Source organism: Anguilla rostrata, chromosome 17 (genome assembly GCF_018555375.3).
Source record: "Anguilla rostrata isolate EN2019 chromosome 17, ASM1855537v3, whole genome shotgun sequence".
Lineage (NCBI taxonomy): Eukaryota > Metazoa > Chordata > Actinopteri > Anguilliformes > Anguillidae > Anguilla > Anguilla rostrata.
The window spans coordinates 17,191,027-17,209,732 of NC_057949.1; the positions used below are offsets into that span (position 1 = coordinate 17,191,027).

Here is an 18,706-nt window from a genome sequence, read left to right on the forward strand (position 1 = left end):
TCAATGATGCTGTGCGACAGCTCCGCCCTTTTCTACAAAAGCAAGGCAGGAGAGCACTGGGAAAGACATTCCGCTCAAAACAGGCCACCAGCAGCCCAAAAAATCCATCCAACATGCAAAACCCATCAGGCTTAATCCGGTAGCATCTGCTGTTGGTGGTGTGCTGGAGCACGCTCCCTCGCCCGTCCCGACAGTTAACTACATTTGGTAACCCACAAGCAGGCAAAAAAAATCGCACCGGCCGGACCAGAAATTTCCGGACGGCAGAAACAGGCACGACGTTGGTATGTAAATGAGCGGGGAGCGCTTGACGAGCACCAATCGGCACGCGGCGGGTCGTTAAAGACATGCTGCCACCAGCGAGCAGAAGACAGCGAGGCCAGACGCTTCAAACCTCAGCAAGCTCTGCTCTCTCCACCACTTCTGAACCCCCCCAAAACCTTTCAACCCCCCACCTCGTCTTCAAATCCGCGCTGCGAGCCTCGCGTCATGCCGCGCATTCCGCCAGCCGAAGTAAAGGCCTGGAGTAGGGTCCCCCCCCCCCACCCCCCAGAGCACTGGTAACAGGGGTGAAGTGAAAACTCCGGCCATAAATTACCCCCCGCAGCGCTGCCTCAAGTGCTGACCCCTCCCAGCAAGGACGCTGGGACCGGGGGGGTTGGGGGGGAGCGGGGGGGGGGGCTGAGGGGAGGGGGTTTCCGAGGGTCGGATCTCTAGGGCGAAATCAATTTTCTGCTTCTCTGGCAGCTGCTATAAACCTTTTGGAGGCGCACCCCCCCCGAGTGAGGGACCTTAGACACGGAAAAGGCCTGCAGAACAAACACAAGGCAAGGGCCAGAGTATGCTAACGCTAAATCGCTCAGACTTTTAACGGCTTTTAAAGTCGCAGCCCCAGGTCCTGTGGCCCCCGCTGCGTCCTCCATTCTGTTCAAATGGCCCTTAATTAGTTTTGATACAACTTTAATTGAATGCATTATCTGCTCAATTAATTGCGGTAATTGAAAAAGCCGTTTCTGGAGAAAATATTTTGCAGGTTGCGAGTTGCGTTTGAGCTGAGAGGCGTTACTTCAGCCCTTTTTGAATAACCGCAGATATCGTCGAATTGCGACCATCCATCTTGATCGATTAAGCCGGACTTGCTGTTCAATTAGCCACCCGGGGGCCGTGTAACAGCGAATTAAATTGAACCTCTGGCGACGCATATCGCCGAGGACTGGCCACAGACAACTGTCACGCCAGAGCTCAGTCAACAGCTCAATCCAGCCTCATCACCTGTACGAATCAGAATGAATTCAGAGTGAATTCAGAATGGATTCAGAGTGAATTCAGAATGGATTCAGAGTGAATTCAGAATGGATTCAGAGTGAATTTAGAATGCATTCAGAGTGAAATTAGAATGAATTCAGAATAAATTTAGAATGAAATCAGAAGGGGTGCTGGTTTCTCTAGAGACCAGCAGCTTTAAAGCTAGGGGCTAGACTCTGAAGGCTAATGCCCCAGCCTGCTCAGAGTTACCTTTGATATACCAGATGGGAAAACTGAAATCTCGTTTACAGCGATAACACAGGGAAATCAAAGCAGGGATGGAGTGACTGTGCAGCCAGTCGGGTTTCAGAGAGGCGGGCAGCTCCAGAGTGAACCGGGGAGATGCTGGGATCAATGCCTTCATGTTCATTTGATCAGAGTGATGTTTTAGGCACAAGGGGATTTGAGCAGCGCTTCAGGTAAGAGAATGTCAGAAAATTTTGGCTTGAAACAGACCCACTGGAACCCCCTTACCCTTCTCCATGCATCTCGTCTGCTGCTGAGTGCAGAACTGTAAACTCCTAAAGCCCTGGGCTCAAGTCCAGGGGCATTTTATCTGTTTTCCTGTTTTATTTTTTTCCTCTGTAGACTGATGATCAGAACCGGGGACAGAGGCAAGCATGCACGCACGCATGCAAACACACACACACGCGCATGCATGCAAACACACACACACACACGCGCACGCATACACACACACGCGCACGCATACACACACACACACGCGCACGCATACACACACACACGCGCACGCATGCACACACACACACACACTCACACATGCACGCACGCAGGCACTCACGCACACACACACACATGCACGCACGCAGGCACTCGCACACACACGCACGCACGCACGCAGGCACTCACGCACACACACACACACATGCATGCACGCAGGCACTCACGCACACACACACACACAGGCACGCACGCTCATGCATACGTGCACACTCACATGGCTCCTTACCAGACATGCTCTTCACCGAACATTGGCTATTCTTTCTCTTCCTTTTCGGACCATCAAGCCACCTGCAAGAGGGAGGGAGGGGGAGAGAGAAAGAGACAGAGAGAGAGAGAGAGAGAGAGAGAGACAGAGAGAGAGAGAGAGAGAGAGAGACAGAGAGACAGAGAGAGAGAGGGAGAGAGAGAGAGAGGGAGAGAGACAAAGTGAGAGAGGGAGAGAGAGAGAGAGGGAGAGAGACAAAGAGAGAGACAGAGAGACCAGTTGAATTGATATGAACTGTCTCAAGAGATACGTTGATTTATTTATTCTGATATCTTGCATTAAGGATTTAGCAGTCCGCTGCAGGTGTGAAATGGGGGCGGGGATGTAAACAATAGGACATTTTGCAAAAGCAGTTCAAAGCTACTCCCGTAGACCAGATGGCTGTTGTTTGACAACACTTCCCTACTGAATTGCCACACTGTGCAGCAAGGTGCATCTCCACCGCCTCGGCCATATGTACAGTAACTCTGATACACGTCTATACTTGCTGCTTAAATAAAAATGTAAAAACATTAAAATATCTTTTTCATATTTGCAGTGTTTCCCCGAACTGTCCAGTCAAGGTGGATGACCACCGTGGTAACAGGGTTCAACTCATTTGTGGCTTTTGTACTTTTGCCTGCACCCTCTCCTTTCCCCGCTTCTGTTACCTGAACATCGCTCCTTTCTGTTACCTGAACATCACCCCTTTCTGTTACCTGAACATCACCCCTTTCTGTTACCTGAACATCACCCCTTTGTGTACCCCACTGCTGTTACCTGAACATCATGCCATGACTGAGAGTTCAGGCAGCCTTGTGAGGCTGGCTCAGAAACTGCAAGTCAGTCCTCTGTCATCCTAAACTCGGAGAATTCAGGAACACGAGACCCGGGTATACGTTGCGCGGTGTACGTTGCGCCCGTTAATAAATGTCATCGCTCTAAAAATACATTTTGAAAGATGTGCGGAGACAAACAGGACTGTGTAAGCAGCGTGAAGGCTGCACGCGGGCGTATGCATACTGCATGTTGTTTATGCGCTGCGGCGAATGGAAGAGCCGTCTGGAAACACGCCGCCACAGAGTTTCCTGACAGGGGCTCAAAGAGCCATTAATCCCCCGCAGGAGGACATGACAGGCCCACACTAATGGTGCCCCCTCCCCCTCCGCCAGGCCCGCTCCTCCCCTCAAACTCCCTCTCCTCCTCTCTGATGGACACTCTTATTAATATTTGACTACCGATTTCATCATTCCACGCATTAAGTCGCCGATATTTTCGCCGCATCATCCACCGGCGCACTTTTAGAAGGCGGGGGTCGGCAGAGCTGCAGAAGGCGGCCGAGAACGTCGCATGTTTGCGCACGTTTTGCGTTTTTGCATTATTGCGAACGAGAGAGAGAGTGCGAGAAAAGCGTGTTTGAATCCGAGGGAGAGCTCCTCTCCTTCAGGGTGGCGGTCTGTAGATGACTCCTCCTGACCCCGTCCAGCCGAATCCTCACACGTCTGCCCACGTGAGTCCTGCCTCCCTCTCCTCCAGTCACGAGCGCCCTCGCCAAACCACATCCCCGACGGGCCAATGAGACAAGCGGGCGCACATCGGATAGCCGTTGCCATGGTTACATCGCTGCCGCACGCCACCAGGAGCGGCTTCCCAAAATAGAAAAGCGTTTCGGGGGATCCAGCCCTTCAGCGTCCCCCCCAAGGACAGGGGCAGAGACTCAAACCGGACCAAAGCCCCGCAGTCAGGGAGTCCCATAATGCCGCAGCGCTTTACCCAGCATTCCCAGGGAGAAGTCAATGTACATGCTTCCCTTTTCTGCTAACGAGAAGCTGGAGACCCATTTGTGGGTTTACGAGCAGTGAGATGTGACCCCACCCATATTACCACACAGACTGACTGACCCCACCCATATTACCACACAGCCTGACTGACCCCGCCCATATTACCACACAGCCTGACTGACCCCGCCCACATTACCACACAGGCTGACTGACCCCGCCCATATTACCACACAGACTGACTGACCCCGCCCATATTACCACACAGACTGACTAACCCCACCCATATTACCACACAGACTGACTGACCCCGCCCATATTATCACAGACTGACTGACCCCGCCCATATTACCACACAGACTGACTGACCCCGCCCATATTACCACACAGACTGATTGACCCCGCCCACATTACCACACAGGCTGACTGACCCCGCCCACATTACCACAGACTGACTGACCCCACCCATATTACCACACAGGCTGACTGACCCCGCCCACATTACCACACAGGCTGACTGACCCCGCCCACATTACCACACAGACTGACTGACCCCGCCCATATTACCACACAGACTGACTGACCCCACCCATATTACCACACAGACTGACTGACCCCGCCCACATTACCACACAGACTGAAGGCCCAACACTTCGCCCTATCAGCGGTCAGTGGGGACGCTATGAGGTGCATTACCTCGCTCGAGGGCACCAGGGGAAGGGGGAGGGGGAGGGGGAGGGGGCAGGCAGTTCATCTGGTTCCAGGTAATGGAGACTGTGGAGGGACGCTGGCGCGAACATAATCTGCATGGCGGTCGATGTGACGGAGAATAAACAGCGGGCCGAGGGACTCCTAAGGCACGGGATAACGGTGCTGATCTGTGCCCCCGCACCTCCCCCCCGCACGATTCCGCACACGCGCAGAGCGGCTGCCAGCCCACGCCGCTACGCGCGCTCCAACGCCCCGTGACCGTGACTACCGCCCGCCGTAAAACGCCTCACACAGCCAGACAGGCGCTCCCCGGGGGGGTCGTGCGCTAGACTTCCGTTTCCGCCGCTGCCGCAAAGCGAGGCGCGGTGCGGTGAGCGGAGAGCAGCGAGCGGCGAGCGGCGAGCGAAAGAGCCCGGCTGCTCCGCCGCCGCTCGGCCCGCTCGGCCTAATTGATTTCAAAGGGAGCGGCTCACGGCACCTGTCTGCTGGAGAGGCAGCTCAGCTAACGCTAACGGCAGCGCCAGGCTCCGGAACGTTCTGCACAGCCTTAATGGCAGGATTCCCACAAGCAGAGAGAAACCACAGAGCGCACAGACAACGCAGACAGGAAAACACACATCACACCTGGCACACACATGCTCACACCTACACACGCGTGTGCACACGTACACACACGCAGACACAAACACTCACCATATGTACAGTTTCCCCAACGCACACATGCAAACATACACACGCAGTGTACGCAAATGCAGACCGTGCAGCCTCCTGCTAACGCGCAATATTACTCTGATACTCTCTTACAATCAAACACACACACACACCTGCATGTTTATACAGTCATTAACCATATTAAAATTATGCAACCTACTGCTAATAAAAAGCAAACCCTGCAGAATCCAGAGCCAGCATAATGATCATTATCATACACACAAATCCAAAGGAACACAAGGCTAATGTGCTCACAAAGCCAAGCAGCCTACACTGTATCACACACACACACACACACTCACTTACGCACATGCGCACAAAAACACACACACACACAGGCGCGCACACACACACACACACACACAGACACAGGCTCCAGCTCTGAGGAGTTCTGACCTGTTGACACATTGGAGCTGGAGAATTTGCATGAATGAACCTGGCCTGCTCCACCACCCGAGACCTGAAGTCTGTCTACCCCGACAGAGCCGTTCACACCGACTGCCCAGCCCAGAAAAACAAACCCCCCCTTCTCTCTCTCTCTCTCTCTCTCTTTCTACTTTGGGTGGGTTCCTCCCCTCCTTTCTTTCTCAAATGAAAAATACTGAGATACTGGTCTCACTTGCTGACTCTCACTCACACACACAGATTTCTGTTCACTCTTGCAGAGTCCCTCGCTCTACTCATTGCTCCCCCCCCCCACAAAACAGTCCCTCCCCCCCTCTCTATATTGCTCCCTCCCTCTGTCCCTCCCTGCCCACCTCTTTGATTCTGGCGGAGTTGGACTGTATAGAGGCGTACCTGGGGCTGGGGGACACAGAGCCGGGGGCGGGGCCTAGCCTACGCACCTCGCGTTCCGTGAAGCGAGGAAGTGCCTGGCTCAGCAGCATCCTGGTGTGGTCTGTGTGTAATGTAAACAAGCTACCTCCCCGCCCACACACGTGCCTCTTTCAATTCCAGCTGAGGAGCGCCACACAAAAACAGCTTCATTTTTTCAGCCTGTAGCACTAACGCATGAGAACTCTCCTTCGCCTGTTCCCTGACTACACTTTGGCTCCACGTCCGGAAGCAGCGTCTGGCGAGGGAACGCAAAATGGAGCGATGCCATTCTGAGCGCAGCAACAACACTCTATCAGTTTTGGTTTCAGTTCTCGCCCTTGAACACAGGCAGATCGCCCTGTTATTTCTGTCCCAATTTCCCTTCCCGAATCCTCTTTTTTTCCAGTAGCAGCTATTTTTACGAGTGATTTACAGTCTTTCTCTCTGTTACATTCAAATTCCTCGTTCAGGCCGAGGTCTAAATGCGTTCTGGAACGCTGAAGCGATGACATCACAGGTCATGTGCTCAGAATGTGTGGCGCAGGCCCTCAGACGGACAGGAAGGCCGGTGTCAGTCTAGACGGCAGTGATCCCGGAGTGTTGACCCTTTTCATGTTTTGCTCTCAAAATGGCTCGGAATAGGATCTGGGCCAGGTCAGCTGATCCCGGAGGAGTCCACGAGGCCGCGTGCACCCACACAGCTTTGCCCAGATAGCAAGGCCTCACGGGCTCAGCCATAACATGCTACTGTCCCTGACAGCCATGGGAAACTATGCCATTGCTTTTCTGATCATTCCAAAGAGAACCATCCACGTGGTCTTGCCTAGAAGCACTCACTGTACAGTACAGTCTGATAAAACAAGCTTCCGATGTGAGTATGACCTGAATGTGCTTTCTGGCACGCTCTCAGTTTTTCACCATCCGTGACCTAGTGATACACACAGTGCTTTTTAAAGAAAACAGTGGGCTTGTTTTCCACTGTTCTTAAGACACTTATGCTGTTTACTATCAACTCCGTTCTGACCAGCCCACCTGCCTATCTGAAGGTTATTTTCTGGTGTTATCTGAGGACAAACTTGCTGAAATCTGTACCCTATCCACCTACTCTACACACCATCTACTCAACCCGCTACACCTCTACACTCTTACCAACAAGCACGCAACGACCTCTCCTGACTTCTCTGCTATTCAGATCGATGCCGCCTTTCTCCCTTTTGACTAGAATTTGCGGTGTTTAAACACATTTTGTGTTTGGAAGAACCTCTTCGGAACAACCCAATGTGCCTGCTTTCATGGCTGGACACTCCTCAGAAATCGCTCTTCTCTTCTCACAGTGTAAGCAGCTTCCCTCTCCTTGGCTGACGTCCTTCTTGATCCCTTCTAAAGAATCTGGCACCCCTGATATTCATTCTCTTTAGCACACCTAGGAAGGGCTTGGAATCTCAGACACTGCGCTTAGCTAGACTAATTCTTACCACGTCATCCACTTGTCTCATAACAGGAGTTCCCCAGGGGTCAATGCCTAGACACTTTCTATTTTTACACCAAATGTCCCATCTCCTTGCATATTACTTAATGCAGTCGGAACACTTTCCTCTCTCTGGATAGTTCCCTACTACTCCATTCACAGTGCTAAGAGCCAGTATTTCCAACACTTGCTGAGAAGCTCTCTTTCACAGAAAGCTTTCCTTAGGTGGCTCTTTCCTGAGGGTCCTTTGTAACAAACTGGCCTCATTTCACAGCACATACTGACTCAGGCTGCAGGCACAGACCCCTGTACTGCCTCGTCCTACCAGTGCCTCCGCATCTCTCCCAAGTGTTCTGAATATTTCCGCGAGCTCGGTGTTCAGACTCACCTGGCTCACCTCTCCTCATTGGCCAACGCTGCCGACTGACTGCAGCTCATGTCAGATTCAAGATGAAAGGGCTCTCTGCTCAGCATGACCTCAGGTTGTCTGGCAAGTACTTCCTGCTTTGGGCCCATAATTGGATTCCGCTTCTTTTCCTCATTAGCCGTCCACTGGGGGAACAGGCTAGCTGCAGCCTCTTGAGCTACAGGCTTATTGAAAACCCGCCTCTCAAAACCCAGCTCTTCAACATACACTTTGGTTCCCACAACCCTGACTACAATACCTCTGTAACACATCACCATTGTTACCTACTAAAGGAACTTATAGGTATGAGAATGACACTTAACATAACATAACATAATGATGAGAACAGGCCATTCAGCCCAACAACACTCGCCATTTTCCTACCACTACACGTACTTGTAAAACAATGTAACGTAATGCGAGTCCTTTTGGACACAGTGTCCATGTTAGGATGTAAGGCGATACTGCTTTTAAGATCCTTTTGAATCATTACGAGCCCGCTAAAAATCACAGTTGCACACTTAGCGCCGTTTTTCCGGCTTGGCGCTTAATCGCTGAAGCGTACGTGTCACTCCAGAGACACGCACAGCAACGTGCTGGCCCAGCGAGGCTGGTAAGTGCATCTGAAAAAAGGCCAGATAAATAAATAATGAATAAGTTTAAGGATAAGGGCAATAGATTATTTGTTGGAAGGATGTGGGCCCAGAGCACCTTGTCAGTGCCAGGACACGTCATCGCATTTGAAAATGGGGCAAGTCCATGGACCATCTTAGCGAATCATTAGGCTGCACTCGGAGTCGTGCGCCGTGCATAATCGCGGCGGCGCTTTCGCTGAGCGCTCGGTCGCGCGTGACCCCGTTTAGCCTGCTGAGCCGCCACTTACGAGCCCGAGGCTAGGGGAGAGGGGGGCGGGGCCTGGGACACAGGGCCCAGGGGGAGACGTGTCGACACGGACACGCACACATGTGTGCGCAGGCATTACACACAAACGAGGACAATCCCTGGCTGTCGTCACAGGTCAGTGTGTCCTGGATTGTCCTCTACTTTCCCACTATTACAGCCCCCCCCCCCCCCCCACCTCCGTCCCCTCCCCCTAATCCCCCCCGTCCAGCTCTTTTAATCTCCTGCAACAGTGAGCACACATCTTTGTTGGCCGTCCTTTCTCTTACTCCCTCTGTCTTTCTCTCTTTCATTCTTCCATCCCTTATCCTTGATCCCTGTGCCATCAAACCTTTCCTCCGGTCTTTGCCCAACTCCCGGTCCAGAACATCTCTCCACAGAATAAATACCGCTATCTTAGCATTCCAGGATAGGAGTGTGAAAAATCTGCACCAAAGAGCTCTGCTTTTACTCCTGCCAGATTGTTCTTAAACCACAGCCCAGGCACACAGACGTTTCTCATGCTTCACTATTCAAGTGCACCTTACTCGAAAGAAAAAAACAATAATTGTAAAGAAGATTCCGAAAATGTTGATATCAATCCACACATCCACAAATTATAATTACGTTTTTTATAACAGTCCCTAGTTTTTAATGAAAAACATCATAGTGACTGAGGGGGGGGGGGGGGGGCAGCAACAATATCCCACATTTTGTTACACTGAAGATCATCATCCACACAAGGGCACTGAATTATACAGAGAGTGGCTGAATTGTGAGAGCACCACAAGCGCAGAGTATGAAACGAGCACATACCCTCGGGAAAAGGCTTTTAATTACAGTGAAGCATTACGCTCCGCAGTATGGAGGACTGGCTGGCTGGCTGTGTGACCCACTTGATCTTAGATAACAACGAGCCTCCCGCTCTTTAATTAGCGCCGAGTGGCACTGGCCTCTATTTTTACACTCCGGACCCACTGCCAGCCCCGCGTGGGTCGCTGCTCTGCCTGGCAGTGGCACGATCGTGCCGGGTTCCCAGTGCTCCCCTTTCAGCTTTTTAGCTTGTCAGTCTTCACCCGGGACGGACTCTGGAGCCGCATTCATGGGAGGGTATCCCAAAACAGCAGCATTGCGGGAAGGTGAGAACACCACCCACTGTCCCTTCTCCGCCCTCCACCGTCAATCCTTTCTGATCCAGGATTAAGATGGGCGAAATGGCACCCATTAAACAACACTAGTTAATCATGGTTAATAGTTATATAATGGTTAAGGAACTGGCCTTGTAACTTGAAGGCTGCAGGTTCGGTTCCCAGGTAAGACACTGCCGTTGTGGCCTTGAGGACGCCACTTAACCTAAACTGCTTCGGTGTACATCCAGCTGTATAAATGGATACTATGTAAAAAAAAAAAAAAAAAATTCAAAAGCTGTGTAAGTCGCTCTGAATAAGAGCGTCTGCTAAATGCCCGTAGTGTAATGTAATGTAATGAAATGTAATGCAACCACCACAGTACTCAAGTGCCAAAGGGGAAGGTTGTACCGTGCAGGTCATAGTTCCTGTGTGTGCAGCAGCGGCATTTGGCATTACGGCAGTCTGCTGCCGGCTTCTCTTAACAGCCCATCCTCACCCGGGCTGCCTTGCCCCAACCGTCCACTGGCGGATCGCTGTGGAGCCGATTCGCACATCGCCGGCCAACTGACAGCAGCGTTAATGACAGGCGGCTAGCTGGACGGGCTTCGCAGGGTTTCTATCAACACCAGAGCCATCAGAATAATCTCTATCTCTCTGTGGGACACGTATCGACAGCTTCAGTAAGAGGAGACCGCAGCAGTCTGCTAGGGGGACAGCCAGGCAAAGCAGTCGGATCAGATGGCAAAATAGCCCACTGCCGCTAGCGCCAATTTGCCAATGCGACAGCTGTTTGATAGGCGCTTGCGCTGCTGGGATTGCACCGACTGTAATATCAGCTTCAACAAATCTGCAGTCAATAAGGCCCAAAACTTCACCCGGGATTCTGAGACTGATGGCACTATTACATGTGATGAACCCTAAAATATAAATCTGTTTTTTACAAACTGTATTACTTTATTAAGGGAGCCAATGATAGGTATTAACTCATCGCCGAAACTTTAGATCAAGTCCTAGTGGGTCAGAAAATGTCCTGTCAAAGTCAGAGGAAGACACTTCACTGCCACCTTAATGGACTTGAAGGCGCTCACTCGGGATGCACGACGAGAAGTGATCATCGGCTGAAACCTTCCCATCTCGAGCTCGGGCGATGCCACAACCGACAGTCAACACTGCCATGGTCCAGACTCCAAACCGGACTGACCACCCACACCCTGCAACCGTGCCTCAACGGGATGAGACGAGGCTAAAACGGTTCTGCTGCGAAATTGGCCAATTCACACCTCACCCCCAACGCACACGAATGACTGGCGCATGAACACTACCATTAGTCAGCCCGCGAGCCAGCGAGCCGAAGGACCGCGAGCGATGAAGTGATTTAAGCGACCGGGCAGGTGATTGGACACAGCGGTCGCCCGCTCGCCAAAACAACAGGCCGACGGGAGGCTGAGGCAGGCTGCTGCATGCAATCCAAGCCCCATCGGCTCACTGCGTGCTGAACAAAGCCGGCAACGAAGGAGGCCTTTCCATCAAACCTCCATTCTAGTCCCCGCAATGGGGCCTCGTCTGCTCGGTCCAGGTTCTGCAATTAGCGAGGGAGAGGGGCCACACTTTCATTTATTCTCGAACGGCCCTCATCTAAACTTTACGGTGGGAGGGCTGGAAAATGTTTAGATTTTCTGAGTCTATTGTGTATTTTTCCTTTATAAACTAAATAAAATACAAAATTTCTGTCTTAAAAAGGCTTTCAGTTAAATGTTTTTTTTTTTTTTTGGGGGGGCGGGGGGGTGAGGGGGGCAGTGGGGCGGTGGTCACCCCAGGTGCAGATTCTTTGCAGCAAAGCTTAGTGATTCTGGATAGAGAGCAGGTATGAGACTTTGAATGGAGAGACAACATAGAAGCCTTCAGCATAATTTAAATAATCCTGAAGGGTCAGAAGCCTTGTGACACACTGAGGGAATAGCCTCCATGCCACCCCCACATCAGACCTGAGACTACATTTCCCATGAGACAGCAGGCCGGAAGCGCACAGGCTCACCTTTTCTCTTCTCCCTCTGATAGGTTAGGGTCCTGCTCCTTGGGCATGTGTTCCATTCACCTCAGTTCCATCCAGCAGCCAATCACGCGAGACTGAGGCGGGCCCCACCCTCGGATGCGCACTGGGCATTCGCAGGTCGCAGCGCCTCAGTCCGCGGCCATCACAGGCTTGCTGCGGTCCAGGTCTCCTCAGCGACCCTTCGCGCTTGACATCAGACAGGCGGAGAGCTAACTTCAGTCCTGGCACCAAGTGACCCAAGCGATGTTCAAAGAATCAAACTGAACCTGCAAGAAGAGAGGAGGACGGCTGGTGAGATGGTTTGTTCAGAGTACTGAAGCAGACATGATTGTAGGGGGAATGAGGCAATACCTTTATTTGTGTGATAGAGGTCAGAGTTTGCTTGAGACATCAAAATTATGTAAGAATGATCTTTGTATTTTGAGATAAATACCAGTATTAGTAGGGACACCACATATTAAATCAACATTTTTCCCCTTAAATGTGGTCCATAACTAAATAAAAGTGTTATTTTCTTCAAAAATACAGTTTAGCGAATTCAACAATCGGCAGTATGAACTCAGCCGGTAAGAAAAAGAAGTCAAAGCTAAGTGTGAATGCTGATTGAATCCAGGCCTGTATTTGTTTCTGTGTATTGTTTGTTTGTCCAGGTTTGTATTTAAACAGCTGTATGTTATGTCTGTCAGGGGCACTGCTTGGCTGGCTCACTGAGAGGGGGGGGGGGGATTGAGTCAATGCACACTGCCTGGGTGGACATGTGTGCATTCACGCGTGAGATTGCGAACGGAATGTGCCCAGTGTTTTCCAGGAACGCAGCGCATTAGCCGCACCCTAATCCTGGGGCGTGTTCCAGCGGCCGGGTAATCAGACGCACTGAACCCAGGGACAGGGATGGAGGGCACTCTGGGGCAGAGGGGTCGGAGCGGACAGCAGAGTCATGCGAGGAGACGTTAGCCCCGAGCAAAGAGGGCCCCTCTGAGCCTGATTGGCTGCAAAAAAAAAAGTCCCCATATCCACTTAATCTATTAAAACTGTACCGCAAGGTTAAGCTGGTTTAGACTTGTTATGTCAGCAGTGCAAATCTGCTAATCAGTCAAAATCTTCGGATTCCACTCCCACTGCCCGAGGTGTCATTTTTCACTGCCATGTCAAAATTTCCTACTGCTGCAAAACACATTACTTATGTTACTTGCAGCACGAGGCACAGCATTTCACAAGAATATAGATTCCACCCCTGCATTCAAAGCCTTTCAAAGCAACGTTTGAAAAAGTAAATGTTAATTCTCTTTGACATATTATGAACCGAAATCATATTTACTTTCCTACGGTCTTATAAATCACGGGGACGTATCGCACGCACTGTACGAGCACTGTTTGCTGTGGTGGAAAAACTGACTGGTAGAAATGACGTGCCTTTGGACTTCAGACACGGTTAAGAGGTAAAGAAAATGGCCTATGGAAACATAGGCGGGTGAACGATCTGAGGCGCTAGCTTAGTGGGCCATAATTTCAGCCGGAGGATTCAAAAGTGGCCCTTCAAAACTTGGAGCCGTTTCAGCATAAATAGTTACCGGGGCAAGTTTGGAGTTTGTTTCATGAACTTCCAGCAGAATTTACAATCTGGCAAGTCAGCACCTCACATCAAACGCGGTCCGGAGCGCGATAGGGAGCGGCCATTACACGGAGAGGTGAAGCGCAGTGGAAAAACAGCGAGGTTCGACCCGCGTGACAGGCAGCTGGGGCGAGAGGAGAGGGAGGCGAGGGGTGCAAAAACCAAAAAATAATTAATCCTAAACGAGCACTTTAGTCTCATATTTAGACTTGAAATCTTATTTCTGCAACATTTTGGCTAAATAGGCTGAGATAGTTTGACTCATTTCAAGATTTGGCAATGGGGTGAGACAATTTCAATTGGCAAGTAAAACAAGCTACTATTTTCTACTTCAGAGAAAATAATAAGATTTTTCAGCCTCATTGCACTTTTTTTTTTTTTGCAGTGCTGTCCCCCCAGGCTGCTCACAGACGCCGGACCGTACAGCCCGTTAACGACCGGATGGAAGCCGTGGTTCTTCAAACCTCCACAGAGAAGGCCTGGGAAAGAGATGTGCAACGCCATGTGCTGTGTTGGCCGTCATCCAAGGGGTGGAACATTTTTACGTGCCTTACGTGTGCTAGGCTACATGCAAATTTAAACTTTAAAAAAAAAAAAAGTATTTGTCATTTCAAGTTGTCGTTTTATGAGGGGAGTTTTCAAATATAGGTGTTATCCAATATTTACAAGGTATGTATATCTGAGAATGTATGCAGGATACACATGCAGAAACGACAGACAGTATTTTCATATTTCAACGCCCGCGCAGTACCGTACATAAAAGGTATTGACAGTTCCCATGAAACGGCGAACTGTTGTTCTCTGAAACCGCCATCCCGCCAAAACAAAGCCACAGTGCAGAGTCCCCGGCAGGTGTGCAGTCATGGAACAGTCTCAATGGGCGGTGCCAAAGGTTGTCATGACACACCCAGCTGGGCAGGCTTTTTGAGCTGTACACTGATTGGTTCATCATGAAGCCACTTCACGAAGATCATCTCTGGCTCCCTCTGAGCCCTCTTGACTTAGGCTGAGTTAATAAGATATATTTCACATCCCAATGAAAATCCTGATGCTTCTTTCAATATGGCTGCCATCTTGTGTGGTCAGGCCAGGCCAGATATTCAGTTCCCCTCTGTCTAGAACTGTACATCCCCTCGTCACGAGAAAAAATACAGCAGGAATGGTATGTAGCCATAGTCCTAACGGACGTCCAGCTACCGTGAGAACTCTGAGCTTACTGTCCCAACTGCACCCTAAACCCCACTCACCCCCCACCCCCCAACCCCGGTCCACACCCTCCAAGCCTAATGTGACTTCACGCTAGGTGATTAAACACAGTCTGCTTTATATTTTTGGACAAAGCAGTGTTTGATAGGCCGGAAAAAAAAAACAACTTTACATGTCCTCAAGTTGCCTTGCGGTCAGGAGTTAAGGACTTTAAGTCCAGCTTATTTGTGCTATAGATTAATTGCTGATATGTGCATGCTGGTTACAGACATGCACCATTCTGAAAACAGCACTCGCTTTGACAGGGACAGAAACCTCACGATGGGTAGAATAATAATAAAATGTTTTATTTATATAGAGCCCTTCCAGAGCCCAAGGTCGCTTAACAAAGTCAAAAGGGTAAAAAACAGCAAGCACAGTAAATAGAGGAGGCATTAAGGTAGGGCATTAACCAAAGGCAAGGTGACACTCTGGCCGAAAAAGGGAGGCACCGCGGTTCATACGAAGCCTGTCGTTGACTGGGGAAGCAATGATTAACAATTACTGGAGAGCAATTACATCAGCTGGAAGCAGATTCAGGCTTTTGATTTCAATGAATGGGGTTTAGAAAGAGAGCAGAGGATGCAGCATGGGTCTTCAGATTTCTTGGCACGAGGACTAAAGTACATAATAATACATAATATATAACTAGGGGCCAAAATCATGTGTTGTTGGTGTGTGGGAACATTCTTTAATGTGGGGGTGGGATAGGGGCGTGGGAATCAGCTGTGAGCAGGCATGGGGGGGGCCTTGCTTGAAGGGGCTGGGATATGTGGGATATATGTCACATTGGACAGGACAGGGGCCCAGACAACAGCCTTGCCTGAGGTAAAAGCGGCTTCCAGTCTTAGACATCTGGCTGTCGAGCCGTCCCGGCACAGTAAGCCGGCCTCGTGCTCATACCCCACCCCCGTTCCCACAGGTCCCGAAATCCCCTCTGCCCTGTATGACCCCTACTCAACAGCTTCTAACGGGGCTTCCGTAGAACAGCGCCGATCCACACCCTCGCAAAACGGGGCGCTTTGCAACGCAGGGAAAACTGTGCATGTGCGGTGTCACGTTTCAAAAAACACAAACGCCCCTCCCCAGAACTCAGGCCTTCAGGGAGAACGAGGGTTCGTGGGGTGCGGCTGGGTAATTTAAATGCTTCTTAGTAGGGCTTTGGGCAAGGATTTGGGAAACACACATGGGGTTACGCTGGGAGCGTGGGCCCACTGAACACCCTGTGGGGGAGCGCGCGGGGTGGGGGGGCTTCTATGGAAAATTCCATGTTATTCTATGGAGTCAGGGGTCAGGGACGGGCCACGGTGGAGCTGGAGAAATCAGGCTCCCGCTGCTTTTCTAGGAATCCTTCAATTAGCACGTGATTACCTCACGGCCCAGGCCAGTGACAAATCAGGACACAAATACTGCCATCAATCAGACGGCAAGCAGGACGCCAGGCCCACAGCAACTATGCACTTAATCTGTATTACATGTTGGAAGACAATTTTGGGGAGGGGGGGGGGTGGGGGGTTGGTGGGCTAGATTTCATCACATGCGCTATTACACTGGCGCTATATTTATTTAGCTTAGCAGAACCTTGTATCCAGGCAAACGGCGAGCCCCATGCTGAGTACAGGCCCCATTCCGCCGTGTTTTTCTTTTTTTTGCTTTTTTTTCTTCATGAAGGAAGCGAGAGCGAATCGCCTGGCTTAGCACACCGCTGCCACGGCGCCCCGCGACTCGCATCACAAATCATTACTGTCTGGTCCCGCGAGCTAGCGCCACCGGAGCCCGGCCACCCGCCCAGAGACACTCTAAGGCTTATTTGTGCGTTCGGGCCAGGGGGAACGCAAAGCTAGTTTCCAGTCAGCCAGTCTTTATCACCCTGACGGTTGTGGACTGCTGCCAAAATTCATTTCTGATCCCACCAACCAGCTCACCCCCCCCCACCCCCTTCCCTCCCTGCACAACAACTCTCTCCACCCCCCCCCCCCCCACCACTCCTCCTCCTAACCTCTATATCTCAGGCTGGCTGTTTACATTAGGGAGAGCTGTGAGATACAGTCCATCCATCAGCCTACAGGACTACGTGCCTTTCGCGTCTTCCCAAATTAGCTGACGGCATGCGGCGGGCGGCTTAAATATGGCACCGGCCTGCTCTGGCTCCCTGCATCATGTGACATGCCCCATCCAGGGGAACTTTGGGAGCTGAACACTCCATGACCTTGTGCAGGAAGTAGAGGGCTTTGGGTGAAGCGGACGAACCCGCTGTCACTGTGGGACTCCATCCTGGTCACCCATGAGCTTCCTGTTCTACTCTCCACTGCTGTCTATCTCTCCTCCATCTCCCTGCTGTATGTCTCCCCCCTCCATCTCTCTGCTATCTATCTCCCTTCCATCTCTCTGCTGTCTATCTCTCCTCCATCTCCCTGCTGTCTGTCCCCCCTCCATCTCTCTGCTATCTATCTCTCCTCCATCTCCCTGCTGTCTGTCTCCCCCCTCCATCTCTCTGCTATCTATCTCCCCTCCATCTCTCTGCTGTCTATCTCCCCTCCATCTCTCTGCTGTCTATCTCCCCCTCCATTTCTGTATCTATCTCCAGCCTTTCCCATCTCTTCTGCTGGTCACTCGTTCTTCTCCTCCACTTCTTCCTCTCCTCCATTGGTCACGCGTTCTTCTCCTCAGTCGATCACTCGCTCCTCGTTACTTGCATCGCTACTTCTGCCTCTGCCTTCCTTCACTTCTGTCATCCACGTAGTCTGCGTGTGCACATTGTGTACCACAGTCTTTATCTTTACCCTTTCACCCATACGGTCTAAAAACACGCATTTCGTTATTTGCATTTCAGGCGGTGGTTGAAGTGCAGGAACCCTGCAGTGTAATATGTGACGTTTCCGCTTCTCTTCCGTGGGTCCAGATAAGCCAACAACAAGCGCATCACAGTTTCCTCTGCTTTGCAAAACTGACAGGATCCATCAATCGAGCAGCTAGGCCTTCAGGACGGATGCGGTCCCCGGACGCATTAAGCTACGTAATGAGATGCAGCTCCTCCGACTGCAGCCGCCCCTCCAGAACAAGGGGCCCTGGACGTCCTCCCTCGGAAGACCGGCCTCTGAGGTACGCGGCTGGCGCGCCCTGCAGTGCACCGTGGGTAAAATGTGAGTGACAGAGAGGATCAAAGCCAGAGGGGACCCACCAGAAAAAGCAGGGTTTTGGGGTGCGCTGAGGGAGTCGTGCTGAGACAGAGAGCTCAAAAAAGGGGGGGCATCAGCTCACAAGAAGAAGAAGAAGAAAAAAAAGCTTAGCCATCTCCCTTGCTTCCCAAAGTGCTCTGGCAAAGACATGCTCAGACACTGCCAAGAATGTGACCGTGCCTGAAAAATAAATTGGACCCTTTTCCTCTCTCCAGTCTTCTTTCTTTAAGGTGGAATGGTCGCGCCTAACCACCCGTCTTCAAACAGCAAAACAAATCCAGCCGTTTCAGAGGGTTTCTCAGATCCCGTAGCATTCTAGGGCTAAGCCTTTCTGGAAGGGAGTCTGTTTTGCATTTCCACCTTAAAAGAGAAATAATAGCTGTTTTCCCTCTCCCTCTTTCCCTCTCTTTCTCGCACTCCACTCT

General features: G+C 51.1%; 1 protein-coding gene across 5 annotated transcripts in view; it reads right to left on the minus strand.

The window, feature by feature from the left end:
- The window catches only part of LOC135243537 (thyroid hormone receptor alpha), a 139,708-nt gene that overhangs the window by 18,740 nt on the left and 102,262 nt on the right, over window positions 1-18,706 (minus strand). For all 5 annotated transcript variants that reach the window (XM_064315453.1, XM_064315451.1, XM_064315452.1 and 2 more), the window contains 2 exons: window positions 12,228-12,511; window positions 2,276-2,337 (listed from right to left, as the gene is read on the minus strand). In XM_064315453.1, coding sequence (XP_064171523.1) covers window positions 2,276-2,337; window positions 12,228-12,283 — 118 coding nt within the window. In that variant the 5' untranslated portion in view covers window positions 12,284-12,511. The remainder of the gene's footprint in view (window positions 1-2,275; window positions 2,338-12,227; window positions 12,512-18,706) is intronic.